The sequence below is a fragment of the Aptenodytes patagonicus genome, chromosome 6 (genome assembly GCF_965638725.1).
Source record: "Aptenodytes patagonicus chromosome 6, bAptPat1.pri.cur, whole genome shotgun sequence".
Lineage (NCBI taxonomy): Eukaryota > Metazoa > Chordata > Aves > Sphenisciformes > Spheniscidae > Aptenodytes > Aptenodytes patagonicus.
The window spans coordinates 55,251,145-55,278,144 of record NC_134954.1 but is presented as its reverse complement, the minus strand read 5'-3'; the positions used below and the strand labels follow the sequence as shown (position 1 = coordinate 55,278,144).

The window sequence follows — 27,000 nt, the reverse complement described above, 5'->3', positions numbered from 1 at the left end:
TATAAAATTAATAAAAACTAAATGACAGCAATGAAACATGGGAGATGTTTACATTCCTAAACATTTCATTTATAACTTTTAAGCAGCATTGCAGACTAAGTTAAAAAAAATGTAGCCTTTTTTGATAGGTTTGCAAGTTATTCAAGTAATGTCTACTGAAAGGCACCTCTGAGAATTTCTGTTTCAACAGCTAAAACTTAAGTCTTATCCGGAAAAGAATGGCAGCATAAAACCAAGAATGTAAATACAGTTGTAGTTTAAAATTCTTAGTGCATACCAAAACATAAAAGCTCTTTGTTCCACTCTCCTTTAAACTGGCATATACAGCTTGCTGTGAGATCCACCTGATCTAGTCTGGAGATTGGCGTGCTACCTATGGTGGAAGTGTACTGTTATGAAAAGAAGCATTACTAGGGAAGCAGTAGAACATTTCTTTTCCATGGCTACATTCCTGGGGATGCAAGATAGTCAAAACAAACCCAACTGTCATCACTAGCACACCGACAGCAAGAATCAGGCAGGATATGAGGTTATCTGAATGGTTCCATCGCTCTTTGGACAGCCTTAGATAACACGCTGTTGGGATGATAAAAACAAGTGGGGTAGCACTCAGAACTCCCTGTGTGTGGGAAACAACAGAAAAAACCCTCATAAGCATGTATATTTAGATGTGAAGAACAAAAACCTAAATTTTTAAATGGTTGTGGGATTGATGCAACAGTAAAGCCAGAGAACAGAGGCCTTTTCCAGTGTTGCTATATGGAAAACTTTTTCAGTCACAAATAACTTGCAAATATATCTGTAAAACTATTTTAAATAATTCAGATTTATTTAAATGCTTTTGCTTTGCTGATTCAGAATAATATTTTATGTTGTAAGTACTATTAAGTCTGATTACCAGAAGTTTCTCAGCTTCAGAAGTACAGTAAAGGTCCAAACATAGTAGTTCTGCAATACTGTAACTGACTTAAAATATTTAAGATCATTCCATGTAGGAGTCTAGATATAATACTGCCTTAAAGAAAAAAAAAAGTGGAAACATTATGTAGCAGTTCAAAGAATTCTGATCAATTTCTACATTTATGATTTAGGTTGACTTCCCTATGAAAGCAAAGTTCCCTTTGAGAGAGTAGACACCCCCCACCCCCACCCCCTTATTAAAAATTCAGCTCCTCTTTAAATGCTCTCCTAGATAGGGATAGATAAAAAGCACCTGCTTAAATGCTTTTTATAGTAAAGCCACTGCAGATTAACATGAGTTACATGCCAAAAGAGAGCATTTTTATGCAGAAATTTTGAACATTTACTTTGTCACATACTTAACAAATGTTATGTTTCAACTTAATCATGGTGAGGTAGTAATACAGCCTACTGAATATCTTTGCATCGTTGTTTTTATGAACTTTTGTATATTTTTATGGTAGAATCTGTTAACAGTGTGTACTGTACTAACAGCATCAAAAATAGGTACATGCACAAAGTATCACCTTCATAAAAACTGAGACTCAGACCCTTGACTCCTGTATGACTGAACGGTTTCCCTGGGGAATTACCACAGGGCAAACGCAATGGCTTGTGTTTTGTTTTAAAACCAGAAAGCAAGGAAAAAGCAAGCAGATTCAGAGAAACAGCAGCAAATGCCATCTGTGGTAGAGATGGTCTCTTCATCTTTGGAAGAGCCAAACCACAGCTCTTCCGCTGGGCAGAACACCTGTTGAGAAGACAGATCATCTTTCTTTCACATGTAAAGACTCTGCCTATTCATTTTTCTCTACTGGTGGATATCAAGACTGAACTATCTTTCTAAGCGTAATGATTACATCCGATAAATACATACAGCTGTACTGTCAAATTCTCTCTTAAAGAGGAAAAAAAAACCCAACCCACAAGATATAAGCTACCCACTCAAATGCCTGGCTATCAACTTCTATTTGTAACTGAATCAAGCTATCAGCTTGACTACTGAGTAATTGCTTAGGCCTCGCTGGGTAAAGATACTGCATTGATGGAATGTTTGCTTTTGAGTGATTATTTTACAACAATTTAATTCCAAATAGGAATCACATGTATTTATTCATGCTAGAAAGACTCACTGGCAGTTCTCTGGGGTAAATTTATTCTTAACATATTATACCATATAATAAATGTAAAATACATATACATATATAGACATATATGGGCACACATAGTTAATCAGGTTCATTATACCCGTATTTGGATATTTGGCCAGAATAGGCATGTGTGTATGCATGCACACATTTAAATACTTTTATTGGTGTGTATATACACACACAGGTGAATTTTCTGCACTTGTAATGTAAAAACAGAGGGGGAAAAAGATAGAAAAGTTACCAAAAGATGCCATGAATGAGAAATTTTAATGGAAACATACATCCTCACCAAACCAATAGGAATATTGTTTATTTTGAGCTAGTTATAATTTGGAAAGGATTAACTGAGAAGAAACTATGTAGGTAATTATTTTAAATAGAGGGTAATTGGATAGCTTATCTGAATATTCAGACCTGTTCTATAATATTAGTGCAAGCATGACCTGCTAAATCACTGCTACAAAATCACTCATTACCGCTTGGTTAGCGGATAAATGGCACTGTGGATCAGAACAATGTACGTGTACCATAATGTACATACAAATATATGTATCATGTAGCATAAAGAACAACTCCCTCTGTTTTTTTCCACCAGTTTTAGGTAAGCATGCAATATATGGCTTGAAATTGTTAATGAATGCATGGACAAGGACATAAGGAGGCAATTCTAAAATATTTCTATAAAGAAGCAAAGGCTGCCCTTAAAAAGCTTTCTCCACCTTCTAACTTTTATATCCTGGAGTATGGTTATTTCCACATCTGATTTATTTATTAAAAATAGCTGACCTGAAATTGAAGGTAAACTGTTAAGATAAACAATGTTTATCATAAATGTAGATTGGATTTTTTTTTTAACATTTCCTTTGATTAAATGTACATTCTGTGCCAAAACAGACTGACTTCATCTGGTAAGTCTACTTTGCTAACTAGTAGTCTAGGACTCCAGTAGACTACGTGGCAGTTCTGGCCAATCAAAAAAGTTACATAAATGTGTTAAAACTGGTTCAAGTCAGTAAGTGCCTTGTGTGGCCTGCCTGGTAAGCTCCATCTCTGCTATGAGGCGATACCAGACACAAGAATGTTTACTGGCAAACAAAGCAGTTTCCTCCTAAAAATCATACACTTAGGTTATGAAATTACTCAGTTTTGCTCCCTGTTAAGCCCAAAGCAGGGAAAAATTCCAGTTACTATCTCTGTGGTCTCACTACTACTGGTTCTTTTTCTTTCTTTCCACCCCCCCCCTTTGTTTTTTGCCCCTTTGGCACAAGGCAGTCATTAGGATCTACCCCAGTGTTTAGTAATTTGCCAACTTCATCAGAAGCAGGGATCAGAGAAAGAAATGCTAGATTCAATCCTGCAATACAGTTAGGATGAGTATTTTAGTGATTTCCACTGCAGTTTAAATACATTTGGTTAAGTCACAGTCACTTGCCATCTCTCCAGAACTGTTCTAAAAGCCCTCCCCAATAATATGAACTTTACTTCCTGAACTTCCTTTCTCCTTTAATTACCCAATTTTGAAGTAGTGAATAATTCCCTTTTTCCTACTAACATTTCTACTGATTACTATGTTGAATTACATAAGCTTTTCAGTAGAGCTGTGGATTTTTCAGAGTTCCGTGTTATAAAAAAGTGATTTATTAAATAAAAGAGTATACAGGTTCACTTACATTCAGCTCTAAAACTATTCCAAGGCAATCATACACTAATGATACACCAGTCGCCACAGCAATGATAACTACTGTCACAACAATATGGAAAACTGTTGAGAGGTTCCCATGGAAAACCACATTGGCAATCACCTGAAACAGAACCACAATTTTAAACCTTGATTTTGCTCTTTATGTTAACGAACAGCTTATTCCAAATCTTCTAACCTTAGGAAACTAAAAGAATAGGTGAGAATACACTGACTGAACTTTACCTATCTTGCTTCAAGAAAACATCTTAATCCGCTTCCAGAAATAACTCGTAACAAGCATTCTGAAAATTGCAGAACACTTGCAAGACTGACTTAGTTATACCTGCAGGATTTAGGGTACACTTACTTTCTTCTCATTTGCCCATTACAGAATAAAAACCACTTACAATTATTTATTGAACAGATGGATTTCCTAGATGGAGATACTTGCACAAAGCAAAACTAGTAAGCATGACAAATATGCTATTTTTGGCTATTCTCAACATAACAACAACAGTGACATTTATGCCAAACTTGGAATTTTAAGCAGTCCTGGTATTATTAAGTCATTATTAATCTAATATTGGATAAAATTATAATAAATATAATACAACATTATATTGCCAGAATCTAAACAGTACAACTAGTACCTCATACAGCAGCAGACAGGATATGCGGATATTTATTACAGCTCAACCACTGACTTCAGCTACAATATGTATTAATAATGCAAGAATATTAATATATATCAACATTGTTAAAGGGAGAATGGAACAAATTCTTACCTCTCTGGTCACAAAACATTCAAGGGGGAAGGTCAGAATTACAGTAACTCCATAACAAAACCTTCCAAATGTAGCAAGGTTGTCATCTCTACAGTAGTTTTCAAATATATCTCCTGAGGCATAGCAAAACATCAATTAGTTTGAACTTCATGACATTTGCCTATTTGCAAATTGAAGTGTAAGTTACTGGAGTTACTGGAGTAACTGAGACTTTCTGATCCCCTCTCTTGACGCATATCAAGAAACTAGTTACAGTCACAAATTACATCCAGGAGGAACTCTCACCCTATCCTGCTAGTAGCAGTGTTTTTATTTCAAGTAGCATTTATCTTTCAAAAATATTTTAACATATACACATTAGAGTTTGTCATCTGTTATCTTCCCCTTAGCACAGATTTTGTACGAGATGCTGGTGTTTGTTTAAATAAATATGTGACAGATTCAGAAAGAAAGCTTGTATATAAAAGATACATTTCCTTTAAAAATGCAATTCCTCTAACAGCAATTACACAAGGAAGACCAGGGAGTTACCTCTGGAGAACTGCATTTCCCTGATAGTGTCTAATCATAGCTGGTAAGCTGCAGTGAAGAATTTCAAATATTCTGACACTGAAAGCCCATTATAAACATATGGATTACTACCTAGCAAATCTTCTTACATCTAACAACAAAAGCACTGCTAGAGAATTCAAATCATCATCTTGCTTAGTGTTTACCACAAAGAATCTGGAATAATGATCTCTGAGGCACAAGAGATACTGCAAGACAGTGATCAGATGATCTACCAGGTCTTTTCTACCCGATTACTATACTGTCTTAGGATTTACTAGTTTTAGGATCACAATGGCACTGAAGAAGTAGTAAGGCGTACTTTTGAAAACAGCCAAAAGATTTTGACAGGGGAGGCAGAAGGTAGGCTGGAACCTGCTTACAGTAGAGTCATATGCTGAAGGATAGCTGCAGTCAGACCTTTCTATACTTGAAATATGTCTGCCAGTTTGCACTTAACCTATCTACAGTTGCATCTAGGACAGTAAGTTATTCTGCACAAACAGCACTGGAGGCAGGAAAAAAGGAGGACAGATCAATCAATAACCCACATCCTAGAATTCCTCTGTTCTCAACTACATGCTGCTGCTCATCAAGAAAGGAAAAAGCTTAGAAGCCTTCTTCTACAGTTTAGAACAGCACTATTAAATAACAGAAAATCTGCTTGCTCATGAAATGTGTATTTTTCCTGAAGAAGCTAATGCACTGAACAAACTTATGCCTTGTTCTTCTGAAAGCACCTTTTCCACTTCAACAAAATGATGTTAAACAGTATGATGCAACACTGATTATATGTATTTATACATATATGTATATTCATATACACAGAGGTGACAGTAGCATTAGTCACAGCAGAACAGCTGTTGTAAAGACAGGCAATATCTCTAAGTCAGAGCTAGGATGCTATATTAGCACAGACAGGAAAAGATACAGGAGAATGTACAGAAATATATGCCAGGCACCCTGTAGAAAAATCAAGGCAATTTTTGTTCTTACTGCTCTCTGCTAGTGGACCATGTGGCTAAATTACAGATGTTTAGAACTCAGAAGTATTTTGATTATGGAAGTATTCAAAGGGGACTTTCACCAGTGAGGCTTACACTTGGGGATCTGACACCTATTAGCATGTAGCTGACATCTTTGTATCCTGTTTTGGTTGTTGGGTAACTACAAGGAATGTCCTAACTATTTCTGTCCAAACATAGTACAATTTTTGGCATTTTTACAATCACTAAGATATTAACAGCAAAAGTCAGACAGAAAGGCAGAAATGTAAGGATTACAGCAAGCACCAAAATTGAAGGATAAGCAGTTTACCTTCTGCGTATCCTGTAAAAGTCATATATCCACATGCAGCAAACACTATACTGATAACAACAGCGAGTGAGACAGACACATGTGTGACTCGAGACCAGTTCTTTAATGTGGGTTCTTCCAGAGACCCATATATTAAAAAGCTGTTATGGTTGCAGATGAATGCTGAAACACACAAAACAGTTAAAGCAAATGTATGAATTCATGCATATATAATAAATTTACAGAGTGTATATTCCAAGGTAGGAGACACAGCACAGTTTGAATCCACTCGTTATTAAATACAAACATTAATCCTGCAACGAGTGGCAAAGATAAATGGCTTGAATTTTTACTTATTTGATTTGATGAAGGTTTACATTCATCCTGAGATGATTCTGATTACATTACTCTGAAATGCCACACCATTTCGCACCCTGCCCACCTCCAATCCACCTCTATTTCCTCTTCCTGCTCTTCTTTTGCTTAAGAACTCAACAGCAGTTTTGAGATTTTTTTTTTTTAAATCCACAGAGCCATTTGCCACTTTCAGACTTCATAGGGCATCCATTTTAGGCAGCAGCAAGCATTGGGAGGCCTCAGATTATCACAGCATTAACAAGAAGTAATATACCAGACCCTCCAGGCAGGAACAGATTTTAGAATGAGGATAATGGAGGTGAGCTTAGACTCACCTAAATGGTTCATTGTGAGAAATGGGAAGCAAGAGGCACTCTCTAGTGAACGTATGCATTGCAGTCTAAGATTTTTCTGTTAGAGGTTATCCAAGAGAACGCAGAACGATAACAGCCTCCTCAGTTTATCAATTAGACTAATCCTATTGGTGCAGGTGTTTTAAGATGACCTGGACAGTTGAGCTGGATTCACGTGCCACATCACTCTCTCTCTCTTCTACAGGGGCAATAGCCTCTATAGGGCTGGATGGGCAATGGATGGGGATAATGTCTTAAACCATAACAATTAAATTCACCTATGGATGACTAAAAGTCAACTTCATTTTTTTCTAAACAAGCTTAACATGAATATAAAAAAAATTACAATTAAAAATATGCAATTTCTAGGTCCAAAATATTAAATATTTTTTTACAGTTGATCTGAATATTGAAAATAAAAAAAAAAAATTACTTACCAAATGACATCACCCCAACGGCTTGTACAGCATTTGATTTTGCAAATATCCATGCATTTTCTGATTTGGGTCTAAAACAGACATTTATTTTAATAGATCATCCTCTTTCTAACTATCAGTTATTAAAAATAATTTACAATACTATGCTGTAACACAGAACTGCTAGTCAGATTTCCAGAACTCTCTGAAGTAGGCCACAGTGTTCATCAAGAATAAGGTGAAACTAGGGAGACACCCTTCTCACCTCCCTTGTTTTGATTAAAGTATTTCTGTAATCAGTTTTTACAGCCAAAAATGTCAGCCTGTTTCAGTGACCAGTTTTGTAAATAAACTCTTCAAGTCACCATATACCAAGAAACAGCAACAAGGAAGGTAAAAGCTGTAACTGATTCTGACTAAGGTTATCTCAACCCCAAATCTCTTTTGACTATTTAGAGGCAATTTCTTCCTTTGAACTTGCAGATGTAATCTATGCAGTCTAGAGATACTTTTTTCCTAGACTACACATCAAGTGAGGCAGTTTGCCTTTCTTTACACCTGTTCCAACTATTCCTCATAGTAAAGGGATTCTGCTAGTTCCCAAAGAAGTGATAATATAAAGTATAAGAGAGTATATAGTGACTTTCATAATCAGCAAGAATGTAGTATCCCCCACATCTCCTCCTCTAAGATAAACCCCCAATTTTGGACCTGTGGTAATTGTAATTCTTACAGGAGGACCACAGAAAACCATCAGCAAACTTTGTTAAAATCCATTTGATGCATAAACTTCCTCTCTGAATAAAGCGCCAGAAAGAAGGAAATTGAGAAGGACACGAAACATCCTTTTCCAGAACTACAATTTGCTAAAAATACCAAATGAAATTCACAAGCCACTTGAACATTATGTTTGTAATATTAAAGCACAGACAAAGGAACAGTACAGAGAGGCTTTCTCATAAAACGTTGGCTGCTGCTGCCTTTGATTGCTCCGTTTTTATTTAGAGGGAAAGCTGCTGCCACCTGAGGCCTTAGCTGCTATTTTCCTACTGCCCTAGAAAGCAGTATGGCACTCACGCCAGCTCTGTGAAGGTAACAATGGCAGCTTTGTCTCTCCCTCTATCTGGTGATAACTAGCTTGTTTTGACAGCTGTAGTGGCATATGCTATGCTAGGTTTCATTGCTTTCAAATGTTTAAACTCTACCCCCACCCTCTAAAAAGAAAAAAAAACCAAAACCGATGTTGGTGTTTCCCCTTTCAGAACTCTCATCTTACTATAATAGCTTACTATTTCTTGAGAGCTCAAATAGTCAATCCTTCCTTTTCTATATTAAAAAAACAGATTTAGCATCTAATGCACATTCAGTTCAGACTTAGAGCACCTTTTTGGCTCTTAAGCCGTGGTTGCTAAGCTTAACTTTGAAGTGAACAGAACCCGAGCATCAAAAATCAAGTTGTTTTTTGTCCTTAGTTGCAGTATATTGTCTTGACTACTGTAACATACTGCTTCTAGTCTTAAGCAGCTGAATATGGCCCTCCTAAAACATTCTTAGACTCAGCATGTAGATGTAATAAATACTATGGATGAAATAGAGGTATCTGGTATTTGTCTTGTGAAATAGGAGTTCTGACCCACTATAGCTGCTGTAGTTCCTTACATAGAATAGCCTTCTCTAACTTGATGCCACTCATTTCAAATCACTAGAGATGTCTGTGGACAATTCATATTCATAATTTTGAATGTATTTGTTTTCAGGAAAACATTCACATCTGATTGGAAAAAAAAATCAGTAATATTCTAAAATAAAAATAGAATACAGAAAGCTCACATTACAACCATTCCATAGCCACTAGAGGTCAGCTTTGATATCAAACATACAGAATGAAAATTTGTTTTATTATCTTTTGACAACAGAATTTGTGAGTCTCCTTACCCCCTTCCCTATTAATAATTAACATGTAGATTACCTAATACCCTATAAACCAAAATCTTTTTTAAATGCACAGAAATAAAGAATGCTTTTGGCTGAAACACTTTTAATTTCTGTGAAAATGGTACATCCTGTGCAACACTACAACTATATTATAAGCTCCTATAAATAGGGTTTTAAAAAAAATGGAATGTCAAAAGCATGTGAATTTCAGTTGAAACATTTTGAATAAAGTGGCCAAATAATCAACTGGGGGGGGGAATCACAGGAGCTAGTTTTCCTCCTGCACAGTGTTAGCTTATGCACTAGTAATATGCAACAGACCAAAATACAGCTTTGCTTTATGGATGAATGACAAATCAGATTAGGAGTATTATCTGTGGGGAAAAAAATCCAAAAGAAAAAAATCCTGCTTATTTAGCAGCGTAAGAAGATAATGTCCTTCCATTCTAGTTGTGGAATGGAGGAAGAATTTCAGATCCATGATTTGAACACTACCAGCAGACTGCAACATCATACAATGCATGTTGGTATAGATGACATATGCAACAATATATGACTATTTCTTACAGTAAGTCATATACAGCTGCATGTGTTTTGAAAAACATTTTCATACCTTGGGAATAGAAGGATCTCACACAGATGTGATATGTAAACTAGGAAGTGGAAGCAACACAGTAAGACATTTCACTTCTGAGCATTTAGAACTAAGAGTCAACAGCTCTAGAGTTCTGACCATATCAACAACAAATCACCCCCAAGTCCAGTCTGCAGGACATACAGACTTATGCAAAGCTCCTGGAAAAGGGTGCGGGTGACACGGAAGTGTCTATATAAAATAAGACTTCAGACTGGGAAAGAGAAAATTGTGTCAGGAAACAGTAGCTGTTAGTTATGGAAGAACTGTACAGTGAATAATCACTTAAAATGACTCACAAGACAAAGGGCATCTAATGGAAATATCAAGTGTCAAGGTAAACATACATACATTCATATAAATACTTGCGTCTGTGTAGGCAGATGCATACATAGGCTGAAAGTCTATCACAAGAATAGCAGGTAACACTATACCTATTTTGCTTTTTCAATCCTGCTGCTACTGTTCAAGATGGATTTTTTTTTTTTCCCCTTGAGAAGAACCTTTGTTCTGACCAGTTTGACCTACATTCTTGTTAGGAGTTGTTAGGGGAAGATTTTAACTTCTGCTCGTACAAGAATAGCAGTAGCTGCAAATATCCATGAATGACAAAACCAGCTATCTTACTGCTCCTCCCACACTGTATAAAAACACAGGTTATGCCTGCATGAACACAAAATTTTTTTCATGCTGGAGAAGTAGTTACATGAAACACAATGAAAGTTAACAGAATAAATACATTTGTGATACTAAATGCATCTGTTGAGAGCTGTACTGTCTATCATATATAGTAGAAGTTGTAACACAAAGTAAAAGCTAAGAGGTAGTATAACTGTGATTTTTGGAACAAAAATAATAAAAGATCGAATGAAAATACATTCCAAGGGAGATCCCAGACAGGAAGAAGTCTCAGTTGAAAGTAAGACAACAGCAAGACAGACTGACAATTAGAACTGTCCATAGGAAGGTAGTGAAACCTAGCGATGAAGAAAGCCTAGAGGTTAAGAAAATAAGACTCTACTCAGTCTTCAGTATACTTAAGGGAAAGTATAGCATAATAAACATGCTAGTGAGTTCAAAAAAGTTTTGAAAATATTCATGTTTATCTACATAAGAACAGGGAAAAATGAAAAGAACAAATGAACCAGGCAAAGGTTAAGACCTCCTAACAGAGTAAAAGGTGTTTCACATCCCCATCACGAGTATGAGTTGGATAAATTTGTTTGGCAGTCTAAAACAGCATATCTTCTACTTCTTGTAAAACATTTACAGTATAATATTCCCCATCTTAAGATCCATGCTACGCAAAAATCTTTTCTGTCATTTATGTAGAAATGCTGCCAAATATAATACAGCAGCAGAGTGCATCAGAAGCAAACTACCTTGAAGGAGGGCAAGAGAAACATACATCCCTGATCTCAACCCAGCTTGCAGGTATGAAACACTGACTGAAAAAAAAAAAAAGTTAATTTCTAGAGAGGAAGCAAAGTCCTATGTTTGACAGGGGAGATACATATTGGAATGAGCAAAAGACTTCCACTGTTTTGGACTGAAGATCAGTTACAAACCACCAAGTTTAGGTGCAAACCGATAGTTATCAAAATAATCCAGGAACACATGGCAGATTAATTCAGGTTTAATTCGATCATTTAGACATTTAGGAAACTAACTGTAAAATTTCAATTCAATTACATTCTAAGGTAAAAATACCTTTTTAGTTTTTGTTTAAACTTTAAAGATACTGAAAAAGTTTATAAATCCTGAATATAACTTCAATCAATATAATGGAAAGAAAATGAGTAATGCTCACATCAGCCTTGAATTTCATATTAATCAAAGTCATCTTGGCTGTTAAAGAATACAGACAAGGCAAAGCTATATGTCATCCCCACTTAGTTACAGCTGCTTTAACTCCTCTTTCTTCCTTAATGATCTACTTAGCAGTTCTGTAAATATATGGTAGCTTAGGTTTTATTTTTTAATTTCATCACACATTAAAGTTCATCTTTGCTTACTATTGGATTATTTATATGAAGGAAAGAATCAACTTTCTACTTTCAAGTTATTTTCCTGAACACTTGGTGTTTCATCCCTGTGATCAGCTGCCAGTTGAGTAATTCTCACATCCTATTTATGTGTAGCAGATGCTCTTGAAGTTTTTCCTAGAGATTCATGTATTATGCAGACACTGACATCATGACATTCTTTCCAAAAGAACACCAAACTGAAATGATCCATCTTTATACACTACATAAAATACTGCTTTTTACAGCAATGAATGTTAGTTTCGGCTTTGAAGCATGAAGTTATTTTATGCAGTATTAACATACTGCACATTTACAGTTTGAGATACTTCTAACCCATTGTTTTTGACCACAGTAGAAAAATACTCAGCTATGAGCAGGCAGAAATAAAAAAAAAAAAAGTACCTGTTTCCTATTTTTCATAAGAGGAAATAAATTAAACCAAATAATCCCTCATCATAAATACATTATTTTTTTTCTTGAGAACTAACAAGAAAATAACATTCCTATAATGTCCCTGGACAACCCGCTCTACTCCCAAAGCAACTAAACAAATAAAATAAAAATGCAACACTCTAAAGACTTATAATTGCTGTTTCTCAGCCTACAGTTTCAAGCACATCAAATCATTAAAACAGTAATAAAGTTGTTGTTTCGCTGATGGCCTAACACATTGCAGAAAGTTCCTAGGAAAGATAATATTCTCTGTTGTCCAAATAATAGATACAATTTTCAACTAGAACATGAATTGCATGTAAGCAAAAAGAGTTTTATTATTCCCAGATAATCTTCTTGTACCTCTCAAAGGGAAGCAATCTTCACTTTGAAAAATCTAAAGGTAAGTGAAAACTGATTACTACTCAGAGAGTAATTATCGAAGTGGGAAGATATCTGAATGGGATTCCAGTGGAACCTGACCTGAGTCCAGCACTTTTGAATGTATTCAGCAGTAACTTGAAAGACACAACAAAAAGTAAGAAGATCCTTAACAGAAAGCTTGCAATGTGCAGTTACACAAGCATGTGTTAACACAAGCACCCTAGAGAACAGGGTGAAAAATCATAAATATGTTGGCAAATGGAGAAATCGTCTGATAAAGCAGTATTCAATCCTGTAATGACAAATTCTACAGTTATGCAGGGGAAAAAAGGCTTCACGAGAACAGGGCAGGGGGGGGAACAAGCGAAAAAAAACCCCAAACTTCACAAGAACAGAGTAAAAGAAATGAAAAATTGCCAGCTCACAGTTCTGCAGAGAAGGCCTTGGCACTTCTCTTAGACTGCAAACTCAAGGCATGTCCACAATGTCATGCTATTTTCCAAAGAGGCAAACATCAAACTAGGTTACATAAACTGGCAATCCCCAAAAGATATACTTGAAAGGGACCTCAAGACAGTTCGAATGTAAAATACCTCAATCTTTCTTCTCAGCTTCTCAATAGGAATACCACAGGCATTTGGGGCACCACGATATCACTTTAATTTCCAGAGAACTTAAGGCAGCCATTGAGAATGATCAGTAGCACAGGAAATGACAAGAAGAGTTTGTTTAGTCTATAGAAAGTATCACCAAAGGGGGGCAAGTTACAGCTCTTTACAGGTGTTTTTCAAGCATTTGAAAAAGAATGAACAGTTTGCTGTCCATATACACCGTGGTTAGGCCAAGAAGCAATCAAGAAGCAATCAACATGAAATGCAGTAAAAAGAGACATACGATACACATTTAGGAAGAATTCACAAGAAAAGGCTAGTTGAGAACTGGAATGGGAAATCATGGAATTGCCAAGAACAAACTAGACAATCACCTGTCATCAATGACAAGCATACAATCAGTTCTGCAGTGTAACAATGGTAAGGGATTAAATATTCTCTCTTGGCCCCATCAAGCCTTCGTCTAGGATTGTACAAATTCTTTTCCTATATGACAGATCTGAGGATTGTGTTTCATAATCGTGATTTTTTTTAAATCTCTGAAAACTTCAACTTCTATTTTATTTTAATAAGGATTCACAGTAAATGTGTTACTTACTTGTTTCACTTGTCGTAATACTATGATGGGACCCATATTAAAATTTATTAGTGTTCTTTATTCTCATTGCAGAAAAAGAGATGGCATACCATTATACCATTAACAAAATATTAGGAGAGGGTTTTAATAATTAAAGTATATGTCTATTTCTAACTGTAAAACACAAATAGCAAACATAGGCATCGATAGCATGTTTGTGAGGTAAAAAATTCTGATTAACAGTTTATCAACTTGCTAGATGCATTTTTGAAAACAAGAAGTGTAAAGGCAAAAATGGAAGTCTCTAAAGAATTAAAAAGTAAAACTTCAAGAATCACTCAAAACCCAACATTACTTATTGTAAGAAAAAATAAAGCCACGCATTCCGTAATTCTCAGTGCATCACAACTGTTGAGAAGTAATGTTACCATAGTAACAAGGTCATCAGTAACCATTTTATATAGCTTCTTCCTTTTTTTGACGGGGGATTTTGAGATTACTCTTTCAAATACCCCTTTAACACACAGTATGAAAAACATGCTGCTTCAGAAAGATGATGGGGGGAAAGTCCCACACTGTTCTGAGTGCATTGTTTTATGGATGATAGACAACATCATCTGGTATAACTTTAGAAACTGCTATTCTAGCCATCTTCCTAGCATTAAACGTGAATGCCCTGCAATTAACCCACGTATCACAGCAGTAACACAAATGAACAATTATGTGTAACACTGCTGAAACAATCATGGAGGAAGAATCCACTTCTTACAGAAACATTAGAAATACTATATAAAACTATTCCAATAAATAAAAAAGCACATTCAGAAAAAAAGTTCATTGTCTTTATTAATATATCTTCACATTTAAAGGATAAAGAAAAAGGCAGACCTTCTAGGCCATAAAGGAAAGATAATAGATTCATAACACTTTCTTGCAATATAATTATAAAAATATTGCCACAACACACATTCATGTGTACTAAATTGTCTAGAACACTCCAATGTCCAATGTTAAGTACCACTTTCAGAATATGAGCGCTGGAAACCAGTTTTGCATGCTTATATTTTTGTTTTCTCAAATGATAAAGTTTTTATAATTGTGTTCTCTTTTTTCTTTTCATTATTTGTATTCAGTTTTTATTATGAAATCATTATATTAACAGAAGAAGAAATATACCTAAGATACTATCTATTTTAAGATTGTAAATATAGGCCATCTGACAATAATGGAAAAAATTAAAGATTTCTCAAATGACAAACAACCTCACATGCCCATTCAGGAGCCACCTGCTATTAGCCATATCACCCGCAATTTCCAATTAATCTGTAGGTTTTTTGAGACTTGTTCTAAATTTGCTTATGTGCAATAGAAGGGAAAAAAAAGGATAAAGTATGTTTTAGCAGTTCATTTTGTATTACTGTTAATACAGATTTGTTTTTTCAATTATGTGTCTCTCCCAAAACAGCCATGTTCCAAAACTATGCAAATATATGTAATAGTGAAATAACAGATTACATATGATCAGAAATTAACTTTGTGGCAAGTGTAAGAATACTCACACTTCTGGACTGAATGTTACTGTTCTCACCATCACAATAATCAGGATGACAATGGTTAAAATCAGAGAAATAAGAGATACCTGTAGAGGTATAAACACAAATTCAATTAGTAAGCTGCTGAAAGGTTGTCCTCTTAGCAGCATAATGTACTTTTTTTTTTTTTGAAGATTAATTATCAAGCAAGTAAAGTTCTAAGTATCACGTGTCAAATATTTATAATTAGAAAGCTTGTCCTATATCATCATCTTTTAATTTGTTACTCTTTTTGAGTAACTAGCCAATTGCAACTATTTGTCTAATTTTAAGTGCTATTCCCATTTAAACATCTCTAATCAACAGTGCTCAGCATTTCAAGATCAGGCCTATATCCCCCAGTGCTTTACAAGATTTGAGTTCTACTAGCAGTAGATGGAAAAATTCCAGCGATTCATATGGAGACCAAAGTTTTGCTTAAACTATTCCAAGTTTTCCGATATTTCTTGGGACAGAAGACAGTCTGAACTTCTAAAATATTTAACATGCTCTAGCCAGATGTAATACAGTTCAAATACATTAAGTTATGACTGGCACTTATTTTCTAATTGCATATAGAAAAGTAAACCAAAAATCAACTGCTATTATGATTTACCTTTCCCAGTTTTGCTATGTCTCGATATAAAGATATAGGCAAGGTAAAGATGATGGTGGTAAGAAGAATTATGAAGTGACGGTCAGTAAGTACGTTATCTGGTCCAACTAAAGCAAAAAAGAAAATAATTTATTTCTCTAAGAGACTGACATGAGGAACAGCTTAGTTACATTTGAAAGGCTAGGAGTAACAAACTCTGATGTTGACTAGGCTTTTATCCCCTTTATTCAAGCTAAGTAACACTGAAATAAAGACTAGGCATTAACTAACCTTGAGGAAGCCATACACAGCATGCGCATAATCACAAGAATTCTGCAAATTCAAACCAAATGCATAACATATGGGATATATTATACCAAAACTTGGAAGTCTGGCATTTCTACATATAGATTAATTTCTTTCATCATGCCAATGGTCAATGTTGGCAGACTGCAAGTAAAACATTCTACTACTTCTTTCTGCCATTTACTCTTCAGGATTTTTTGACACTGTGCGTTGAAATCAATTACTGTGCTGTTGAAGATAAGCAAATTCTTAAAGAATGATCCTAAAATAAACTAACTTTGAGGTTTCTTTTGAGCACCTCCTTTCTTGCTGTCAGCTGGCTTCCACTTGCAAAATACAGATTACCATGTGAAGGCAACAATAATGTTATAATATTCCCTGCAATCAGTGGGATTTATTTGTACAACTGGTGCTTTTTTCAAGCCAATGACAACTTAAAATAAAACATATCTCAATTTCAGTCAGATTACCATGAATCATGGGCTTGAATGAAAGCTTGCTGAATAATTATGGCTGGAAAGTGACTGGCAATTGACATGGAAAGTCTGTGTTCAGTTACCTCTATTCTTCGGGAGATTATAATGCTTTCCCACCTATTTCCAGGCAGGCATTCTACCAGCCAGGTGAAAAGATGTGCCATGCTGGGGGTTTCTCCTATTACAGAATTCATACTGTATATAAATTATTACATATTCACTGTCACTATCATTCTGAACAGGTATTCACAGAACAACAGAGTGTGACAGTTAAAACTGCATCCACACCTTGCAGGCTTCACCTGCTGAAAATTATAGTCCTCCTGTGGGAATCGAACAGTTCATACAAACACTAATTTCCACTTCATTGCAGACATGTTCTTTTTAGTTTAATTTACCAGTGAAGAATGTTTTAATTTAGCTGTCTTTGTGCTAAAGTAGATGACAAATTGCTCCACTGATTCTGCTGTGAAAACTTACAGCAGAGGAAGGGTAACAAGTGCATGAGTTAAAAAGCTCAAAATGTCACATCAGGTTTTGCAGTGAATATCTAAGAGAAGTGAAAGTTACATATGCAGTTCATGACCAACTATTACAGATATGCTTAAGTAAGCATTAAATCCATTATATTATTGGCAAGTCATCCAGAATTATTCACTAGATAAAGTGCAGTTTCAGTATTCAAATGATTATTATAGGAAATATCTAAAAAAGACGACAAAATATTATGACCTTGTAAATATACCACTGTGGAAGACTCCTTCTATTTGCTTAATACTTCATTGAAACATGTGGTCTCTTCACTAACACTGAGTCCAATGATAACCGAGGACTAGGATTCATAGTTTTTATTTGAGAAAGACTTATTAAAAAAAAAAAAACACGAAAAAACCCACTCACACAAATATGCTTCAAGTTCTTAACTTGAACTATATTTAAGAGTAATTTAGAAGCAAAGTAACAGGTAAGACTTCAGACTGACACAGGATGGTAATCCCTAAATACTTATCCTATATTCCCATCCAATACATTTTCCCCATTCTGAATTTTTTAAATGCATCTTACCTCCAGGAATTCTCTGAAAAACTTTAGTTAAAGTGTCTCCTGTTATTATGTTGTAACTGATCATAGCTTAAAGAAAATAAAATTTTTTGTTAGTACAAGTCAAATATGAAATATTTGACAAATATTTAATACACATATTTTGTAGACTTCAGGATTATATGCCACTGTCCCTTTTGTATGAATTCGGGCTAGCACCAACAACTTCTAAGTTTCAGGTTTAAAACAAAATTTAAAAAAAGTTCTTTAATGGTGTGTCCCCCCCCCCTTTTTTTTTTAAATAGGTACAACCTAAGCAAGAATCCAGTCTGATAAGCAAGGCCGTTGTGCTGACTTGCCGTACAAACTTACTTCAGAAGAGGAAAAAAAGGCTTTTTAAAATTGTTTCTAACAGAAATCCTTTGTCAGTTTATTTTCAAATTCTTGTTTCTATTTAGTAAAGTTCCTGTGTTAATCTAACCAGTCCTGCAATCAAATGCACAGGCCTTCCTAGCTCATGCAAAAAGTTCGCAAAATCTTTAAACCAGAAGAAAGTAGAAGAAAATAGATGAAGATATCAGATATGGACTTCCATTCCTTCCTCTCATTAATAAGAACTGTGGCCTTAACATTAATATTTCATTCTTATCTTATTCTACACTAGAAGTGTGTATATGTGTGCATGTGTGTGTATACATACACACAAAATATATTTATATACTCATGTGATCTTCATCATTTAGACAGCATACATATAGGTATTGACCTTAACTAATGTATAAATATTCACTGTTGTGAAATTGTAAGTCATTAACACTACTTATAGAAATAAATTCAAGAACATACATATGCATAACTAGTTCCATAGTAAGGACTGAGATCTTTACAATTCTTTTCCATATTCTCTATGAAGCAGTAATTATACTCTTTTTTAAGTCAACATGTGTAATGTTGTTGCCTGCAGTAACAGTAACTTGCTCCCTTAAAAATTTCAGCTACCTGTAATAAATTCAGACTCATTATTCCCAAAGTAGGAATTTTGATCTGGGACTCTGTGGTCACTGAGTCTAGACTCTTGGTATCTCAAGTCACCACCTCTTGCAGCCCCACGTGTGAAAATATCAAGCTTATTTAAGATTTAATTATGTTATTACTGTAGGGCACAGATTCAGAATATCACTTTATTTTAAACTTCTGGTCTAATTAATTCCTGCCCAGATTATACCTGTTTGTTCTTTTACTATTTCTTCTTCAAAGGGGTCTTGACTGCCCAATTTCCTAGTAGTTCATTGGGTATGAGGATGAATTAATGCTTTTGAAGAGCAATGACAGCACATGATATTCAAGCAAGATCTGATCAGTAGCTTCTCCAATGACAGTAATACATCATCTTTGGAAAAAATATTAATTCAATATAGTCCTAAAGTCATACTTTCCTTTTTTTTCAGGCACATCAAATCTGTGCTCTGTTACTCATTCTAGAACAGAATCTCTGCTTTGCTATTTCTCATAGCTACTTTTGTCGTTAATTTTTAAGTGTGTGATCATGAATTTCTCTATTACATTTCAGTGCATTTTATTATTCTGGTCCTACAATTCATTGAATTCTTCCTCAGCCATTCTTCAGAACACATCAAGTAATTTTTTTTTTTTTTTTTACAGGAAAGAGGCATATACAGTATATTCTTTACAGAGTTCTTAATATTTAACCAGTGAAAGAATGAGGTAACGTGAAAAAGCTTGTTACTTATAAAACTTAAACATTTATATTTTATGTGATCTTACCAATAAATGGATATAAAAATTGAAGAGTCGAAAGAATTAGATAACCTACAAGACCATACGTTTTTCTGACCAGCTCTTGATAGGTGTTGGTACCGGAGAGGTTTCCTCCTTTGATCAGTAATATAATGGAATAATCTGTTAAAATATAAAATTACTGTTAAAGACAGTATGAACCAACTTGTAGTTGGTTACTGCTCATCTTTTTCACTGCTTAAAAAAAAAAAGTCTGTAAAAAGGAAAACAGTGGCACTGGGAAGAGCAGGGATGAGAAAACTCACAAAGGATCTCAATCCACCAAAACCAGGAGTTACAGGCTCATATTGGAAGGAAATTCCAGCTTTCCCGATTAGGGACAGCAGAAACAGACTCATTTTCATTGGTTTCCAGTATGGTCAAAGGGAACGAGAACTGTCACGAGCACCAAAAAAGGAAAATTCAATTAATAATGCAGAGGGTTCCTGAATGGATGGAGCATTTGGTTATACCCTGAAAGGGGGGTAAAACAAGGACTGCCTGTCTCATGGAACTCTCAATCACTTTACTCAGCTATTTATACAAGTTTGTGAAAGGTAAAGCCTGGTTAGTATTTTCTGTCTTCTCCATTGTTTACGATAAAATATTATAAACATTTCTATTGGAAACTTTTAAAATAAAACACATGCAAAGTGATTTATCTGGAAAACCATGAAGCAATGATCAGCCTTGAGACAGAGCTGATGTCACGGACGGAATAACTCCCAGACTGAACCTCAACTTTTTATGAAGAACAGTTCGAAATACTGCTGTTATGTCAAGCTATGCTTTAGTATTCATTTGAGCACCATGGGATTTTTCCAGTCCAGATTAGTTACACCACAGAATTTATTACCTTAGTGAAGATGTCTTGACAGATAGTAGCTAGACCTCATCTATTCCTCATCTGGCTTTCACTTGGCTTGTAATCTATGCTGCGATAGGAAGAGTTCCTTTCTGTGAACAGTATTGGTGTTTATTATCTTCTGGGAATGACTAAAATTATGAAATTTTCAGTCTTTACAAAGGAGATTTCTAGCATTTGTTAATGTGAAAGCCAATCCAGAGATTCCCAGTAGCTTATGCAATTCTTACACAATATATACTGACACTATAATTGGGAGCAGACAAAAGCAGAGATACAGAAGTGTTCGTTATCTATTATTATCTGCGGGTCTTGAAGGAACTGGCGGATGAAGTTGCTAAGCCACTATCCATCGTATTTGAGAAGTCATGGCAGTCCAGTGAAGTTCCCACTGACTGGAAAAGGGGAAACATAACCCCCATTTTTAAAAAGGGAAAAAAGGAAGACCTGGGGAACTACAGGCCAGTCAGTCTCACCTCTGTGCCTGGGAAGATCATGGAACAGATCCTCCTGGAAGCTATGGTAAGGCACATGGAGGACGGGGAGGTGATTTGAGACAGCCAACACGGCTTCACCAAGGGCAAGTCCTGCCTGACTAACCTAGTGGCCTTCTATGATGGAGTGACTACATCAGTGGACATGGGAAGGGCTACAGATGTCGTCTATCTGGACCTCTGTAAGGCCTTTGACACGGTCCCCCACAACATCCTTCTCTCTAAACTGGAGAGGTATGGATTTGATGGGTGGACTGTCTGGTAGATAAAGAATTGGTTAGATGGTCACATCCAGAGGGTAGTGGTCAACGGCTCAATGTCCAGATGGAGGTTGGTGACAAGTGGCATCCCGCAGGGGTCCGTATTGGGACCAGTACTGTTTATCTTCATCAATGACATAGTGGGATCGAGTGCACCCTCAGCAAGTTTGCAGATGACACCAAGCTGAGTGGTGCGGTTGACATGCCAGAGGGACGGGATGCCATCCAGAGGGACCTGGACAAGCTCGAGAAGTGGGCCTGCGTGAACCTCATGAGGTTTAACAAGGCCAAGTGCAGGGTCCTGCACCTGGGTCGGGGCAACCCCCAGTATCAATACAGGCTGGGGGATGAAGGGGTTGAGAGCAGCCCTGCCAAGAAGGCCTTGGGGGTACTGGTGGATGAAAAGCTGGACATGAGCCAGCAATGGGCACTCGCAGCCCAGAAGGCCAATCGTATCCTGGGCTGCATCCAAAGAAGCGTGGCCAGCAGGTGGAGGGAGGTGATTCTGCCCCTCTACTCTGCTCTGGTGAGACCCCACCTGGAGTACTGTGTCCAGCTCTGGAGCCCTCAGCACAAGAAAGACATGGACCTGTTGGAGCGGGTCCAGAGGAGGGTCTCAAAAATGATCACTGGGATGGAACACCTCTCCTATGAAGAAAGGCTGAGAGAGTTGGGGTTGTTCAGCCTAGAGAAGAGAAGGCTTTGGGGACACGTTATTGCAGCCTATCAGTACTTAAAGGGGGCTTATAAAAAAGATGGCGGCAGACTTTTTAGCAGGGTCTGTTGTGACAGGACAAGGGGGAATGGCTTTAAACTAAAGGGGGGTAGATTTAGACTAGATATAAGGAAGAAATTTTTTATGCTGAGGGTGGTGAAACACTGGCACAGGTTGCCCAGAGAGGTGGTTGATGCCCCATCCCTGGAAACATTCAAGGTCAGGTTGGACGGGGCTCTGAGCAACCTGATCTAGTTGAAGATGTCCCTGCCCACAGCAGGGGGGTTGGACTAGACGACCTTTAGAGGTCCCTTCCAACTCAAACTATTCTATGATTCTATGTTGCATACTGAGCTGATCTTATACAAGAAATATTAAGTCTTTGTAGCAAGGGATCTTAGACCCACAAAACTTGAAGATTTATCGTTAAGTGACCTAAAATTGTATTTATCTCTCAACCTAGGACTACACCCAATAGAATTCAAAAACATCCCCCAAAATGAAATACAGTGAGAATTACTAAATAACAGCTATTCGCCAATTATTCAGTAAAAACTATGGAAAATAAATGTTAATGTTACATACTTAGCCTGTACTTCAAATGCTACAAGTCAAAAAGTTGTAAATATAGTTATAATTTGCTGTGCAAGATATATTGAGCCACATCTTTAACATAATAAAATGCTGAGTCTAATTCACAGGTTCTGGGCCTATGGCTATAAAGTCTTCAAAACACTTAGAAATGCAAAGGACAAATCCGATTTCCATCAGAAAAGTAACTGAAATTTCTGAGCTATGTTTATGATATGACTTCATTAATGTATTTTGCCATCAGCCATAGAGAAAATTTTCCATTCATAAGGAACATATTCCTTATGTTAAATTGCTCTCCAGTCAAACCTCAATCATTTATGCAGACCCTAAAATGATATTTTAAGCAATGAAAAGCAACTACTGCTGCTTAGCATACGGGTAACAGAATTTGTGCCATTCATGTTGACTTGGTTTGTCGTTTTAAGACCTGAATCCACAGTGTCTTCACAAAAATTCTCCTTTGATGCCAATGGATTTACTTATGTTTGTTTATCATGTGATTTCAAAACTTGTCCCTTTTTGAAGGTAAATCCATTTTTTTTTGATGAATAATAATTAAATAAAAAATTCAAAATCGTAGTACAACCAAAGGTTTTCATTCTGTGGTATATTTTAAAAAAGTGATATACAACCCACTTAAGGATCAGTCTCTTAATTAGGGTAAAAACAGTGGACTAAAACAGGTGGTTATGAGGCACAAATAAGAGCTATTCTTCCAAATGTCACCTTGACCTAGTCTAAGAAACTAGGCTTTATGAAAATAAAATGCACACAAAAAGCAACTTTATATGTTGTACAGTATAATTCTCTACTTTTACTAATCTGCTGAAGGGATTAGTGAGGTAAGGAAAAAATTTGTCATTTTTATTGTCATAGATATACTTGTTTAAGGTATCATTAAGCTCATGATCAGCTAAATGTTACAAGACTAATTTTCACTTTACAACAGAAACTGCTTTTAGAGTACCTGTGATATAGGCAACCCCAAATAAAAGCAGTACTCCTAGTGGAAAACCAGCTTCCTTCATTGAATATGGCAATCCTATAAATAAGAAAAGGAAAGATTATAGAAGAACCTTTCTGAATACTATTTGTGACAAACAAAATAAAGAAATATTCAGATTTTAAAAAATGCTATTAATCTCCCAAATTAGACCAGCATGCTTAATAACCTCAGAAAGGTCATTTTTAGTGGACAAAGCATTGCCTAGGTGTGAAGTTCAGTCAGCACCTGCCCAGTCAGTTCTCTCTGATCATTATGGCAAAGACGCTGTAGGGTAGTATTTATCACTGTAAGACATGATCTCAGCTGACGCCTCTGCATTTTTGCATAGTAAGCAAATAAAAATAGAGAAAAGTCTTTAGGAACAGCAGCAGAAAGTAAGAAGACAGTGTTATTCTCCAAACTGGATAGTCACGCATGTATAAACAAGGCTGAACACAGGATAATGAAGAAAAGTATACTTACCTATAATGCCTGATCCTATGATAGAGTTGATAATGTTAAATCCAGCTGATGCCAGATCACTGTTTCCTCCTTTATTCCTGGGCTTACTAACGAGGGCTGTTTGGTCATCTGTTTCTACCTATTTCAGGAAGACAATGATAACATTATACATGAGAAAAATAGGTGACAACAGGGATTTTACACATAGTCTATTCACGATCAAAAAAACTTGTCACAGACTCAGATTTGTAAAGGTATTTTGATAATTAAATCCCATTTTTTTCAGTGAGAAATCAAAGGGGCGTTAGGCATCTAATTCCTCTATAAGTCTGACCCATAATCTCCTGTAATTAATTCTTCTCTGAAAAAAAAAGTGAAAGGACAGAAATGTATATAAACTCAGAGGTAGGCTGTGAAACAAAGAGCTTTTTAGTCATGTTCCAAAGGCAGAAATGTGAATCAAGTATTGCTGAAAACATTTTGGCTAATACAACTGGTCAGTAAAAATAGGCCCCTGAATCAGGGGAATGAAATAAATTTCAAGAGTTACTAGTAAAGTATGCCAACATCTGAAGATGCTCTAATTCAAGGTTTTATCCAGCATTTTAAATATTTCTGCGTTATCCAATAGTTTAGTTCATTGTGAATAGTTAACAACACTATAAAATTGGCTAGTCCCAGAAAGTTTCTGTGGGAAGGTCTGGTACAAACCAAAGTTCAAATCACAATTTGTAGCCAGTAGCTTCAAAAATTCAAGTTCTTATCTTCAAAAAGCATTTCTTCATAAGCATGCAGTGATCCTCTCTTCAGATCACCTCTCTGCTGTCAGAGAACATTTTAGAATCGTTCATTAGAAGGCCAGTATTTTAAATGAAATCATGTAATTCAAAAGAGGAACATGCATTTAATGAAGAAAATGCCCACCTGCGTTTGACAAAAGCAAAATATTGTGTACTTACCATGAAAATAAAACCACTATTTCATGGATGCAGGAGCCTATTTAACATATATAGCAGGTAGTACAAACTCAGATGCTTGTCACTAATACTTCTGGAAAAAAATTAAATGACTGATAAATCTAAGTCATCTGTAGATAGTGGTATAAGCTGACAAGCATAAGAGTGCCTCAAGGAGGGCTACATATTTAATTGGAACCTTTAATCCTTAAGCAGTACTAACATAGGAAGAGTAACACTGGCCTTTGATCTAAGGCCAGTATAACCTGGTATCCCATTTCTGGGTGTAGCCAAGGAAGGTGCCTAGGGAAGAGTATAAGAACATGAAAAATAGATAGTTAGCAAATAACTTTCCTGTCCCAGCTTTCATCGGTTTGCATATCCCGGACTTCCCAAAGCAGATATGTTCTTGGTGCATCACATCCCTTAATGGATTGCTCCTTGAATTTGCCCCTTTTCTGAAGCCACGTATATTTTTTAGCATCTGCAATGTCACGTAGCAATGAATGCCACATCTTAATTATACACCATATGAAGAGACAAGCACTCTTCTTTGTTCTGAATCTAGCATTAAGTATTTCCACTTGGTGTCCTAAAAATTTTTGTATCATCACAGACAAACCAACCACTGTTTCCTACTTATCTTTTCCATATCACATGCAGTTTTATAGGTAACATTCTCCCTCAGCTGTTTCTCATCTAGACTTAGAGGTGCTACATTTTATTTCACCACTGGTTTGAGCAGCAGAAGCATCACTGTCATTCTCTCCTGAAATTTTAATGTTCTCTGCTACTTACAGCACAGTACGCGTGAAATTGCACTGAACTAGAACAGTCCAGTTCCCTCTTTTCAGTTGTTACAAGAAAATGAACACAATGTGCATTGTACAGCTCAAAGACTCTGTTGTGAACCCTGCTCCCTTCCCCACTTGGAACAGACACATTTGAGTTGGGAAAAAGGACAAGGAAGGGCAATGGAAATTGTGACACGGGTGAAATGGCTCCTGTGTGTGAAGACTCGTGCTCTTGAAGGTGCACTGGGACTGCAGACAGGGGAGGGAATGCCTGTTGTGGAAGGCTGCGGAAGAAGTGAACGGGATGCATTTGCCTCTTGTAGGGTCCTCTCCCAGGGACCAGCTGCAGGCCATGAGACAGCCAGGGCCACCCACTATTGTACTGTAGCAGCGGGTCCACCAGGAGGTAGGGTGCTCAAGTTCTGGTCCTCAAGCAAGACTGAATTTTAGCTGTGCCAAGCAGCCACAGTTCCCCTACCTCACAAGAATAAGGCCCCTCAGATTGCATTTTTTCCCCTGCGTGGTACCTATGAGTCTTTCTTCCTCATACAAATTAGGGGGAAACTGAACAGAGATTAAAAAGCTGTAGCTGCTGTCAGCTTGTCAGCACAGCCGGGGAGCCGGACTGAAGCACCGACCCGCCCGGGATCCTTCACGCAGCTGGTCGCTATAAAGCCGGCCAGAACGGGCCATGGTGCCCTCTCAAACGCTCGCACACACCCCCAAACCCTCCCAACGCCCCGTGGCGACGGGCCGAGGAAAGTAAAGAGAAGTCAGGTGAATGCCGGCGGGCTTGCCGAGCCGCGGAGAGTCTTCCCCCCTCACTCATTCCTGCCACCACTGATCTCAGCCCCGGTACCTGGTGAGCAGCGGCCGGCAGCGGCTCCGGCCCGCCGCGCTCCATCGCTGGCTGCCGTGGGGGAGGCGCGGCTCTTCTCTCA

The 27,000-nt window shown here is 36.7% G+C and overlaps 1 protein-coding gene across 2 annotated transcripts; it reads right to left on the bottom strand.

Moving 5' to 3' along the window:
* Positions 1–27,000, bottom strand: SLC38A11 (solute carrier family 38 member 11). 2 transcript variants are annotated; one of them, XM_076340765.1, is made up of 12 exons: positions 26,919–27,000; positions 24,331–24,448; positions 23,830–23,904; positions 19,923–20,057; positions 18,162–18,227; positions 16,336–16,442; positions 15,708–15,787; positions 7,570–7,640; positions 6,444–6,605; positions 4,578–4,690; positions 3,782–3,913; positions 1–619 (listed from the first exon to the last, which is right to left on the bottom strand). In XM_076340765.1, the coding sequence occupies exons 1-12, from the start codon at positions 26,961–26,963 to the stop codon at positions 374–376; spliced, it is 1,350 nt and encodes a 449-aa protein (XP_076196880.1). In that variant the 5' UTR covers positions 26,964–27,000; the 3' UTR covers positions 1–373. The 2 variants fall into 2 exon arrangements, with proteins under 2 accessions (XP_076196880.1, XP_076196879.1); XM_076340764.1 differs by lacking the exon at positions 1–619 and adding an exon at positions 1,192–1,711.

What these genes read in the sequence shown, in the direction of transcription:
- SLC38A11 (XM_076340765.1), bottom strand. Translation starts at nt 26,963, where the DNA reads ATGGAGCGCGGCGGGCCGGAGCCGCTGCCGGCCGCTGCTCACCAG. An exon ending in TGGGGTTGCCTATATCACAG is followed by an intron (nt 20,058 to 23,829) that starts GTACTCTAAAAG and finishes ATATTTTAACAG; the next exon opens with ATTATTCCATTATATTACTG. An exon ending in GTAACATTCAGTCCAGAAGT is followed by an intron (nt 7,641 to 15,707) that starts GTGAGTATTCTT and finishes TGTCTGTTTTAG; the next exon opens with ACCCAAATCAGAAAATGCAT.